The sequence below is a fragment of the Podarcis vaucheri genome (genome assembly GCF_965113315.1).
Source record: "Podarcis vaucheri genome assembly, chromosome: 1".
NCBI classification, from domain to species: Eukaryota; Metazoa; Chordata; class Lepidosauria; order Squamata; family Lacertidae; genus Podarcis; species Podarcis vaucheri.
In genome coordinates this window covers 101555587-101567937 of record NC_138759.1, presented here as the reverse complement: position 1 = coordinate 101567937, position 12351 = coordinate 101555587, and the positions used below count along the sequence as shown (strand labels likewise).

The following is a 12351-nucleotide window of genomic DNA, read 5'->3' as shown; positions in this document are numbered from 1 at the left end:
ACATCTGAAGGGCATCTCTGTTTCTCCTCCCCATTTCCCCTCGAAGTGTATTGTCCTTTAAGCTTGTAAGACAGGATCTCCGTATCCCGTTTTCTCTTTTTAATTTACAAAAGCCACCCTGCTTGTGCCCTTCCCCAAGGCATCTTCTTGGTCACTGTGAGATCAGAATGCCGGATTAGGTGGTCTTTGGCCTGCTCCAACAGGACTTCTTACACATACTTAGTTTGTGGCAGGGCATCTCATTCTTTTTTAAAAATTGTGTATGCTAGCCACTTTGGAAGACAATAATTGTCTGAAAAGCAAGATAAAAATAAAATAATAAAGTAGTGTTCCTGATTGGTCCAGGAGTTTCCCTTGCATGGAGGAGTCATTTGCTCATAACTCGGTGTGTGCATAGGGGCACGTCACATGATTGGCAAACATGCTGCCAGATATAAAAGCCAGGGCCAGTCAGTGTAGTCCTGTAACTTCAGTGTATGAGAAGGTTCATGTGATTTCCCCCTCTCCCAAGATGAGTGCCAAGAACAATCATTGCAATCAACGGTCAGGCGAAAGATCCACTGAAATTAGACTGCTCTTGGCTGGACATAGAATATCATCAGGGACAAGGCTAAATAAATCTCATAGCAGGGCAGTTCAGATTGTGAGTGCCACAACAGGTATTTTCAAATATCCCCACCAATTGCACCTCAGGTGTTGCTGGGATATGGAAAACAGCCTCCCCATGTGGACTGTAGATGAATAGTGTCAAACTAAAGAAGATGCTCATTTTAAGCATCTCTGCTCCACAACATTTAGGCTAAGCTTCATAAACAGTATAAAAGTTGCCTGTGCTCTGTTCAAAAGGTATATTGTTCCCACACTTCCTATGTTCAGTCTATGAATAAGCCCTTATTAAACAAGTGGAGGAAATTAATCTGGTGCTAAGAAAATCATTTCTCTTTGTAGCCTTGACTCTGATCTGCTGAAGGGGAAGCTGATGTTCATCTGGCAGAACTGGCCCAGAAACTTTTATGTTACACGTAACATAAAACTTTTATGTTATGTGGGTAATGTTGGGAGCTTTGTTCTAGGTAGCAGGGGGGCCTCCTGAGATACCCAAGCAGGAGTAACAAAGGGAGAGGTTTTTTTGGATAAACCTTTTTTTAAAAGGCAGATCGTAAGGCAAATTACTGAAGGCTTGTCCAGAAGTGAGGAGTGAGATAAATGATGCAGTACAGATCAAATAATACTTGCACAGTGATGCATCAGTATCAAGTGGTGTGGTGGGGAAAGTGCTGAAATCTGGCTTCTTTTACGATCTGCTGGAAACCTGTGACAAAAGAGTGAAAGTGGGGATCCTCTGTAGCAGCATAAATCCAAAGCAAAATGAAATTCTCGTTCAGTGACCATGACAAGGATTTACTGGGACATGGGGGCACAAGCAACCTAATGCTTCAAGGAGTTGATCAGGAATAGTAAATGCCTGTTGGAAAGTGGGCAAATGTTCAGGAAAAAGGTGCAGTGTTTAACATATTTAGGAAAGGGGAAGCCATGGGCAATGTGGAGGCCAACAGGGGCACTCCTAAGCAAAGAACAACAAAGACTGAAGAGTTCGGGCATCCAAATCTAGCTGCAGCCTCAGAAAAACAAAGGAAGAAAGATTTCCAGGTGAAACAAACTAGAGAGCAATTGTCTGAGTTTGTAGGACACTTGGCTCTGCATCTTTGGCAGGTAGTGAGGTGGAGTGACAGTGCTTACCTGACCTTCTGACTGCTGAGTCATTGCTACTTATGAGGAGGGGAAAGGCAAGGCAGCAGGGAAGTCTGCATAATGCACCACTAACTCAAGCTGCTTCAGAAGCTGCCTTCCCAAGAAGAAAAGCGACTGCTCTTGATTGGTGTCACCAGGTTCCAAACAGGGCATTCTGTCAACAGCAGGAAAGTTGGCTGCTGTTGGAGACTGCTGAGTTAAGAGAAAATTGAGTGACTTAATTACAAATAGGCTGTAAAATGTGCTTGGATGTCTTTGGCAAGTGCAGTTCTGCATGCAGCTTACCACTCATAAGTCCCACATAAATCCATGACTATGAATAGCTGAAATAAAAAAAATTCCTTCCAGTAGCACCTTAAAGACCAACTAAGTTAGTTCTTGGTATGAGCTTTCGTGTGCATGCACACTTCTTCAGATACACTGAAACAGAAGTTGCCAGATCCTTCTATATATCCTTCTATATATCCCCACCTTCTCACTATATAGAAAGATCTGGCAACTTCTGTTTCAGTGTATCTGAAGAAGTGTGCATGCACACGAAAGCTCATACCAAGAACTAACTTAGTTGGTCTTTAAGGTGCTATTGGAAGGAATTTTTTTATTTTGACTATGGCAGACCAACACGGCTACCTATCTGTATATGAATAGCTGGTCACTGGAATATTATTATGTGCTGGAAAGTTTAGAAATAAGCAACACATACATACTTAGGTTTTAGACTCCTGAAAACCCAAATATCATTATATGATAGAAACTAGTCAGTTTCATTATAATTTCAGCAAATATCCTCATAATTAGCTTTTTTCTCAGGGTAGCAGCATACATTCTTTATGCTTGAAAAGTCAGGATGAATATAAACATTTGAATTCCGTGTTGTGGAATATGATGTATGTAGTGGTAAGGACACTTCACTGTGAAGCCACAAGCACAGATTTCTCCCTGCTTTGAAACTCAATGATGTGATGACTTTGAGCAAGGGTTGCTTGAAATTGCCTCAAAGTAACATCACAAAATAGCAGTATAAAACTTCAAAGAGAACTAGGAGCAATTACACTGGCAAACCTTGCAAAAGCTAAATTTATGGCACAAACATTTTTGTAACACAAGCACAGGTAGCCTTGAAGTTCTTTCAGTCTTTGAGTAAAATAAAGAAACAAGTTGCATCAGTGCAACAGTTTTCTGATCTTCTCAGCATCAATAGACTGCGTAAAGAAAATTAGTAACTGAAAAGGATGTCTCCAAGTTTAAAGAAAGCATAGGATTGTGACTATTACAGACGAAGGAGGAGCAAGAATGAACTTAATTAAAATACACTTCTTTGTGGCAGAAGTATGAGACATGGTTCAGAGTAGTGGGAGGTGAAGGTCCCATCAATCTACTAGTCTCTCCCTCCTTACAACTGGGGTGAAATCAGAATAAATGGTGTGTAAGCAAATAATACTTGACCAGCAGCTCCTATCCTGTTTCATTTCATTCTTGTTAATCCCACAGAGAACACAATCTGGTTAACAACAGAAGAGGGGTGAAGAGTACATAAACCCATTCTAAGAAAAGAATGATAATAATTATATAGCCAGAAGTTGTTCCTTCAACTTGCCTCAAGTTGCTTATTTGGTCTTCAGAATGTATTGGATCTCTGAATAGCGTAGGGTGCTTGAGTACTCCCACCCACCATCTTTCTATTACTCACTGGTTAGCTATAAATCCATGTATCTCAGGATGTATCATCCATGTATCTTGTGGTCTCAGGATGGGTTGAATCATGTAGTCCTGCTCCACTGAATTTTGGCACCAAAACTCTAGGAAGTCAAAATTGCTTTCACAGTTCATTCTAATCCACTGAAGGGAAACTAATTTTTTTTTAAACGCCCACTTCACTGAATCTGAGATCTTTAGGAAATGAGAGGGGTGTAGCACAACCCCCATTTGCACCTCACCTCGGTATCCAGCAAAGGACAGATACAGTTGTGTTTGTTTATTTGCAGTTAATGGAGACATGTGGACTATTGGGAAATCCATTCCACTTAACAGTGGGGAGGAGTTGTGGTGGACCACGTGGCCACCAACTCCCCTCTGGGGACGGGGGACTGAGTCCCGTGTCACTCGGAGGCTCCCTGCCACGCCACCACCCAGCCAGCCAATCCGCCTGCTTCTTCAAACTTCCGCCTGCCCTCCCTAATTTACAGGTTTCGTCATTGGCCTTGCTATGGACCACGGTTGGTCACCATTGAGGGGCCTGGTAGGAATTTTTCCACTTGGCAGATTGGCATGGTTTTTGCCTACCTCGTAGCAATCGTCACAACTTTGTAAGGTTTGGTGGTTAGGCATTGGTTGATCTTATGATGGGGGAGGGGAAGTGTGGCCATCACCTGCCCCTCCAAGCTTAAGGGTATTCTGTTAAAAGAATCCCGGGGTGTGGCTCTCATCCGAAGCCTGGGTCGGGGACTAGAGCCATGACATGACCCCGACAGGAACACCAGGGGGAGCTCGAGTTGGTATGCATTGACGGGGCTCCCCCTATCAGTGGTTGACCCTTACTGGACTCCCTGCATGACAGGCAGGAGTCAGATATAGTCAGGTCAACTCCAATGCCTAAGCCAATACCGCTCACATTCTGTAACCAATAAAGTTGTGACCAAACTTTGCCCAATAATATTAACCTAATATCCGTGTCCTTGTGTCTCATTCATTGAGGAGGGGGTGGTTTTGGGGTCTCAACATACAATTTGCTGACATTGATCATGTATACAGCAGATTTCAGGCACTAGTGGAAGGAGAATCTACTTCTTTCTTTGCTTGTGCTCAGCTGCCCTGCATAAGCATATGTAGGATCAGAGAGGAGCTGCTGATACACATTAGATAGATAGATAGATAGATAGATAGATAGATAGATAGATAGATAGATAGATTTGGCATAGCATCTCCAGTGAAGTGTCTGTGTTAGAACAGGTTTCTCACAGAGACATTTGTCATCTTGATCATCTATTTGTATTATTATTATCATCTTAGAAACAGCCTCTCTTGGAGGATGTAATGGGAAAGAATTTCAGTGCCACCCGGATGGAAACTGTATTCCTGACTTATGGCGCTGTGATGGAGAAAAGGACTGTGAGGATGGCAGCGACGAAAAGTTCTGTAATGGAACCATACGCCCATGTGACGCTAAAACAAAATTTTCCTGCAAGACCACAGGTACAATTGTTTTATTAAGAGTAAAGTAATATTTGTTTAGTTGAAAGCAATATACCAATTTTATATTGCCAAAACCAGAGATAATTTTTGGCTCTGCCAGTATAAAAGTGGTCATGTTTCTCTTTAATGCTACTATTTGCTTTTCGCTTAAAGTTGGAGTCAGATCTGAAGAACTACTGGCCATACCAACATTGGAGCTGCCAGGGTTACGGAGGGTTCTGTGTTGGCAGGGACACTGGATCCAAAATCTTTCTGAAGTTTGGAAGGGAGGTCTGATACTATCCTGTGGCCCATGGGACAAGCTCCCAGGGACTGCATGACTAAAAGCTACATTACTGTTTGAAATATATTCTTTTTTATTATCTTAGTAGACCTTGTTCATGCACAGTGAGTGTCACTCCCCGTGAGCAAAAATGCTGATATATACACACAGTTATGCTGTGTTCTTTTATAAATTACAATGACCTCCCTCATTTAAAATTATTTCTGGAGTTTTGTTTGATGTGGTTTTATCTATTTCATTGTATTATTTCAATGTAAAACACTCCAGATGCAATTGGCAAAGAGTGCTATTAAATAAGAAATATAGCATAGTGTAAATATTTCAAAACGATTGAAAGCTTTGCAGGTAGAAGCTGTGTGTATGTAACAGCTATAAAAGCAAAGAATGAATTACTATAGGGCAGTTATTTAGAGAATAATACAGAATAAAACAATGTCTAGGGGAAAAAACCTTTTTTTCATAAATACATTCAAATTGAAATAAGTATCAAAACATGAATAACAATAAAAGTTTAATTGTAGGCCTTTTCCTAGGTAGTGCAATAAAGATTAATGTGCTCACATATGCATTTTGTTTTAGATAATAGCAAGTGTCTAGCCTATCAGAGTGTAGGAAGAATATTCTATTATAGATTATTTTCTTTTCATTAAGGTGAAAAGAAGTCTAAACATATCTGTCAGGGGATGATTAGCTGCTTGTGCTTAAAATTGTGCCCCTTCAGAGTTTGTGCGGCCCCACAAACCTCTGTGTGTGACAGAGCTCCTCAGACATGTCTGCTCTAGTCACTAGTAGAGTCTGACAGTGGCTGCCTGCGGAAGCGCTTCCAGCAAAGAAGTTCCTTAACGGAAACGCGTCTCCTGGACTCACGACGTGGCAGCTTCCGGCGAAGCATGGGTCTCCCTGCAGTTGCTTCTGACACCTCCCCGCTATTTTCGCTGGAAGTGTCTCTCACCCCTTTCTCTCCCCTGCTGTTTCCTGCCTGGGCTGCTGCGTCTCTCTCAGCATTACTGAGCTCCTCCTCCAGAGACCCCTCGCTCCCCCTCCTTGTCCCTGCTTTAGCTGCTGACTCTCTCCCAGTCTCTGGGAGCCCTACCAACTCCCTTTCCTCTGATGTCAGTTCCCTGACATCCACCTCCCCTCCAGGGCCCCCTTCTCCCCCGCCCCTACTCTCTCCTCTGGGCGGTGAGGAGCTGAAACCCCGAAAAGAATCCTCTTCATCTTCAGACGTCTCGAACATTTCCCTCCATCGGTCTCCGTTCCGACTCGCTGAATCCTCCTCCACCTCGGAATCAGAGAACCCCTCCAACTCTTCTTCTTCGTCGGTGGTGGCGAAGTATTCCCTCCGGAACCTCGCCACTGGCTGGGGTTTACGAGGGAATCTCTGATGAAAAGTTTCAATCAAAACCTCGTCATCTACATCCTCTGCCCTGACCCAGGTGTTTTCCGACTCCGGCTCCCCTTCCCACATTACCAAATACTCTACTTGCTCTCCCTTCCACCTGGAATCGAGAATCTCCGCTACATGGTAGCTGTGTTCTTTTTCCTCCATAGCTGGTCCCCTATTGACCCTCCCCTCTCTGTCCCCTATATACGGTGACAGCAACGACCTGTGGAACACTGGGTGCAACTTCATGTGGTTCGGTAACCGGAGTCTGAAAGCCACTGGGTTGACCTGTTGCGTGACTTCAAATGGGCCCAGCCTTTTGGGTCTTAACTTCTTACAACCTCCTTTAAATGGTAACCCTTGGGTGGACAGCCACACCTGGTTCCCCACCCTAATGCTTTCCCTTTCCCTTCTGGTTTTGTCTGCCTGCCTCTTATATTCCTCCTTCGCCCTGTTTAAACTAAGTTGGAGCTGGCGATGGATCGCTTCCATTTCTTCAACGAACTGTTCTGCGGCTGGAACGCTCCAGTTCTCCCCTTCCCCCCCTGGGAAGGCTCGGGGATGACACCCGTGATTAGCCAAAAAAGGGCTCATCCCCGTGGACACGTTCTCTGCATTGTTGTAGGCAAATTCTGCCAACGCCAGCTTCTCCACCCAATCATTCTCTCTGTCATTCGCATAACACCTCAAATATTGCTGGAGGACACCATTAGCTCTTTCCGCCTGCCCGTTGGTTTCTGGATGACGGGCAGTAGAGAAATTCACCTCTACATGCAATAAGCTCATGAGCTTCCTCCAGAACCTGGAAGTAAATTGTTTCCCTCGGTCAGAAACCACCCTCAAGGGGGCGCCATGCAGCCTAAACACATTTTCCACAAACAATTTAGTGGTTTCTTCCGCTGTGACCGCATGTGAGCAGGCTATAAAGTGGGCCATCTTGGTTAACAGGTCTACCACAACCATGATGGCTGTTTTCCCTTTGGACCTGGGCAGATCAGTCATGAAATCTATTGCCACTGCCTCCCATGGCCTTTCCGGCGTGGGTAGTGGTTCTAATAAACCTGCCGGTGCCCGCCTCTCCCCCTTGGCTCGTTGGCATTGGTCACACCCTCTCACATATTCCCGCACATCTTCCCTGACCTTGGGCCACCAGAATTCCCTGGTAACCAGCCACATGGTTTTGTGTTGCCCAAAATGCCCTGCTGTGGGGCTATCGTGCAGTTGCTTGAGCACCTTTTCCCTCAATTCCCCTTCAGGTATGTATAACGCTCCCTTGTAGTACAACGCCCCGTTTCTCTCCTCAAAACCCCCGGGTTTGTCTCCCTCCCTCCTGAGACCCCTGAGTTTGTCCTGGGCGTATTCATCCTGCACCGTTCCCTCTACCAGTTCCCTTTGCCCCACCAATGCCGCCCCACACACCCAGCGGTCCTCGGGAATGACATGGGTCTCTTCGGGTGCACCCTCTCCCTCCAAATATTCAGGTTTGCGTGAGAGAGCGTCCGCCCTAACGTTCTCCGGGCCTGGTACGTAACAAATCTCAAAGTTAAATTTGGAGAACTCCTGGGCCCATCTCAACTGCCGTTGGTTGAGCACTCGCGCAGTTCTCCAATACTCTAGATTCTTATGGTCCGTGCACACTTGCACCTTCTGTTGTGCACCAACTAGCAGGTGCCTCCATCTCCGGAAGGCCTCATGAATCGCAAGAAGTTCCCGGTCGTACACCGTGTAGTTCCTCTCAGATTTGTTCAGCTTTCGCGAAAAGAAGGCACACGGTCGCCACTCTGACCCCTCCTTCCCCGGCTGCAGAAGAAGCACCGCCCCTATGGCTCTGTCAGAAGCATCTGTTTCGACCCTCAGCTTTTTTTGTAAATCCACATGTAGAAGTTGTTCATCAGAGGCGAAGGCCCTTTTCAGTTCCTCAAACGCTCGCTCCGCCTCCCCCGTCCAAACAAACTTCTTTTTACTGCTGAGACAGTCCGTGATGGGCGCCGTCAGGTGGGCGAAGTTTCGGATGAACTTACGATAAAAGTTTCCAAACCCTAGGAACCTCTGCACATCCTTCTTGGTCTTGGGTGTTTTCCATTCCAGCACCGCTTGAACCTTGCCGGGGTCCATGGCCAACCCCTTGTCTGACAAGCGGTACCCCAGGAATTCCACCTCCTTGGTATGAAACTGACACTTCTCCAGTTTCACCCACAGTCTGTTGGCTTGCAGCCTGCTCAACACTTCTCTGACGTCTCTCACATGTTGCTCCTCATTCTCCGAATACACCAACACGTCATCTAAGAAGGCCACGCAATTCTTGTAGAGCAAAGGCCCCAGTACGTGGTTCATGAAGGCTTGAAAACACGCGGAGCCTGTTTGTAATCCAAAAGGCATAACGAGGTATTCAAATGCCCCCAAAGGGGTGAACATGGTGGTCTTCCATTCATCCCCTTTCCTTATACGTATCAGGTTGTACGCCCCCCTTAGGTCCAGCTTTGTAAAAATCTTTCCTTTTCGCACCCTGGTCAAAATATCATCAATCCTGGGCATAGGAAAAGCCGCCGGCTCTGTCACTGCATTTAGGCGCCGAAAGTCACATACCAGCCTCGGCTTGTCCGTGTTTTTTTTATCCACAAAAAACACTGGGCTACCCCCCGCTGCCTTGGACTCTCTGATGAAGCCTCTCTTCAGGTTCTTGTCAATGAACGCTCGCAACTCCTGCATTTCCCTGTCTGACATGGCATACAACTTGCCTACAGGAAGCTGTGCTCCAGGGAGTAAATTGATCTGGCAATCAAAGGGCCTATGCGGGGGTAGTTGGTCAGCTTCCTTCTCGCTGAACACGTCGCTGAGATCAGCATACTGTGGTGGCACCTTCCCCTTCCCCATTACTTCAGTCCCTGCTAGGGTGGCTTGGGCCCCTGCTGACCCCTTTTCCCCCCTGCAGTGTTCTAAGCAATGTGCTGAACCGAAGGAAACCACTCTTTGATGCCAGCCCACCAGCGGATCATGTAAGGCTAGCCAGCTCATTCCCAAAATAATGGGAGCGCCTCCCAAGGTGGCCACATTAAACGCTATCAGTTCTGTGTGCCTTGCCACCCTCATTATCATTGGGACGGTCTGCAAGCTAACTCCTCCTCCCAACAGTTCCCTGCCATCGATCGTGGTCACCTGCAGGGGGTTGCTTAAAGGGATAGTCTGTATCTGATGTTCAGCAGCAAACTCCTTGCTCATAAAATTGCAGGAGCTGCCTGAGTCCAACAGCGCCTTTATTTTTAGGGGGTGTCCATTTTGCAGCTCTAGCGACACTTCAATCACTAGAGCAGGTCGAGGAGCTTCTGGCACGGGCACTTTCACTGCTCTTTGGCCTGGCTGCAGTGCCCTGACGTTGGCAACCAGGCGTTGGCTTTTACCTGCTCCGTTTCTCCCTGCTCTTCCCCCTCAACTGCTCCCACCATCCCTTGCCATTCCTTCCTCTGGGGGCAGACTTTGGCAAAGTGGCCTGGCTGTTGGCAGAGATAGCATTTCCGGGCTCCCTTTCCCTCCTTCTTCGCCCCCTCACTGGGCTTTGAAACTGCGCGCGCGCGGGCTGTTCCGATTTCCATCGGCTCTGCCGGCGGGAAAGCTGGCTCAGGAATGTCTGGAATGCGTAACTCCTTCCAACGTTCCCCTCTCCCTTCCCGCCTCTCCAAGGCTCTTGCCTCCTGGCGCGCTCCAATGGTCAGCGCAGATTTGGTCAGCTGATCCATAGACACCGCCCTGGGGCTCTTGGCCAGCTCGTCTTTCACAGCTGAAGAAAGACCTTCTTCAAATAGCATCTGAATGGGTGCTGCCGATAAATCCCACCCCAATCTGTGAATCAGCATGGTAAATTCAGTCCAGTACTCACGGACAGATCTGCTTCCCTGCTTGCAAGCCATTAACTGTCTGCGCACCACCCCTTCCTCAATATCGCTGGAAAACATGATATCCATTGCACGAAAGAATTTCATAGTGTCCTTTAGGATATCGTTGTGCTTTGCCATCAGGGGTCGAACCCAGTCCCGCGCCCCCTTCTCAAGATGCCCAATTACGAAAGCAACTCGCGATTCCTCATCAGGGAACTCATCAAACTGCACATTCAGGGCATATTGCATCTCGGTCCTAAAGGCATGGTAATCCTTGGGGTCCCCCCCAAACTTCTGCACCAATCCTGGTACCTTTCTGGGGAACTGAGTGGTTCTCCCCTTTTTGTCAGCATCCTGAGCCCTTCTCTCCTCGAGCCTCGCCGTCTGCAGCGCAAGTTGGACCTCCAGAGCTTGATACCTTTCTTCCAAGCTTGGACCAGCTCCAACCCCTGCCTCTCCGGTTCCGGCTGGGTTGCTCATGATGCTTTCTCCTGCACAGGCAGCGTACAAAGACTGTCAGACTGCTGTCAGGGGATGATTAGCTGCTTGTGCTTAAAATTGTGCCCCTTCAGAGTTTGTGCGGCCCCACAAACCTCTGTGTGTGACAGAGCTCCTCAGACATGTCTGCTCTAGTCACTAGTAGAGTCTGACAGTGGCTGCCTGCGGAAGCGCTTCCAGCAAAGAAGTTCCTTAACGGAAACGCGTCTCCTGGACTCACGACGTGGCAGCTTCCGGCGAAGCATGGGTCTCCCTGCAGTTGCTTCTGACACCTCCCCGCTATTTTCGCTGGAAGTGTCTCTCACCCCTTTCTCTCCCCTGCTGTTTCCTGCCTGGGCTGCTGCGTCTCTCTCAGCATTACTGAGCTCCTCCTCCAGAGACCCCTCGCTCCCCCTCCTTGTCCCTGCTTTAGCTGCTGACTCTCTCCCAGTCTCTGGGAGCCCTACCAACTCCCTTTCCTCTGATGTCAGTTCCCTGACAATATCTATTATGTGGTCACAAACCTGAACAAAATTAAATCAACAACCATACAAGTAAAATATCACAACATGCTAAGTACATTAAAATGGGTTGTACTACATATATGCTATATGATGTCAGGAATACTTAAAACATGTCTAATACCTTTAACTTACATATTTTAAGGTAAGTTTGTTTGTTTTTTAAAAAAAGTCCTTAACCGATTAAAAATTGTAACAGCAGCTGGTTTAATTAATGGATATTTGTGTTTTTATAGCCAGAAGGAAATATCCATCCACAATCTCTGTTAATAATCTGTTCACACCTGTCAAAAGTTAGACCAGATACCATTCGGAAGTCCTGCCTGGAAATTTTGAGAGAATAGGGGTCACCAATGTCATTTTGTCATCTTTATATAAATTATAGGGGAAAAGTGAAAAAGAAGTCAAGGAAGTAGACTTATTCTAAAAGTGTATATATCTATAAAACAGAATTGAGGCAGTGTGTTATTATGGAAGCAAACTCAATTTACTTTGGGTTATTTCCAATTTACTTGGCATCAGTGGCTTCCATTAGCTCTCTGTTGGCCTAGACTGGGCAATTAAATAAAAACCTCATGTTGGGCCAACAAGGCAACAGACTTGAAGAGAACAGAGGAGGAAATACGAACAACTTTGAAAAATTAACAATTGTGAGATGTTGGATGAGACCTGTGAATATTGGGGGGGGGGTTAAACAAGGGGAAAAATTAGAAGAGGGATGTAGCAGGGAAAGTTGAATGTAATCCTCTTAGAAATAGAAAATATGGGGCCTGTTGGCAGCTATAAAAGTTAGTGAGAGACAACAGCTGCTGTTCCTTTGCAGATCTGGGGAACTTTTCTGCCACTGAGTAGGGATGGGGAGGAATTCAT

General features: G+C 46.3%; 1 protein-coding gene across 3 annotated transcripts in view; it reads left to right on the top strand.

Moving 5' to 3' along the window:
- LRP1B (LDL receptor related protein 1B) overlaps positions 1 to 12351 on the top strand; it is a 768212-nt gene that overhangs the window by 579585 nt on the left and 176276 nt on the right. For all 3 annotated transcript variants that reach the window (XM_082196914.1, XM_082196915.1, XM_082196913.1), the window contains one exon: positions 4762 to 4944. In XM_082196914.1, the coding sequence (XP_082053040.1) occupies positions 4762 to 4944 (183 nt within the window). The remainder of the gene's footprint in view (positions 1 to 4761; positions 4945 to 12351) is intronic.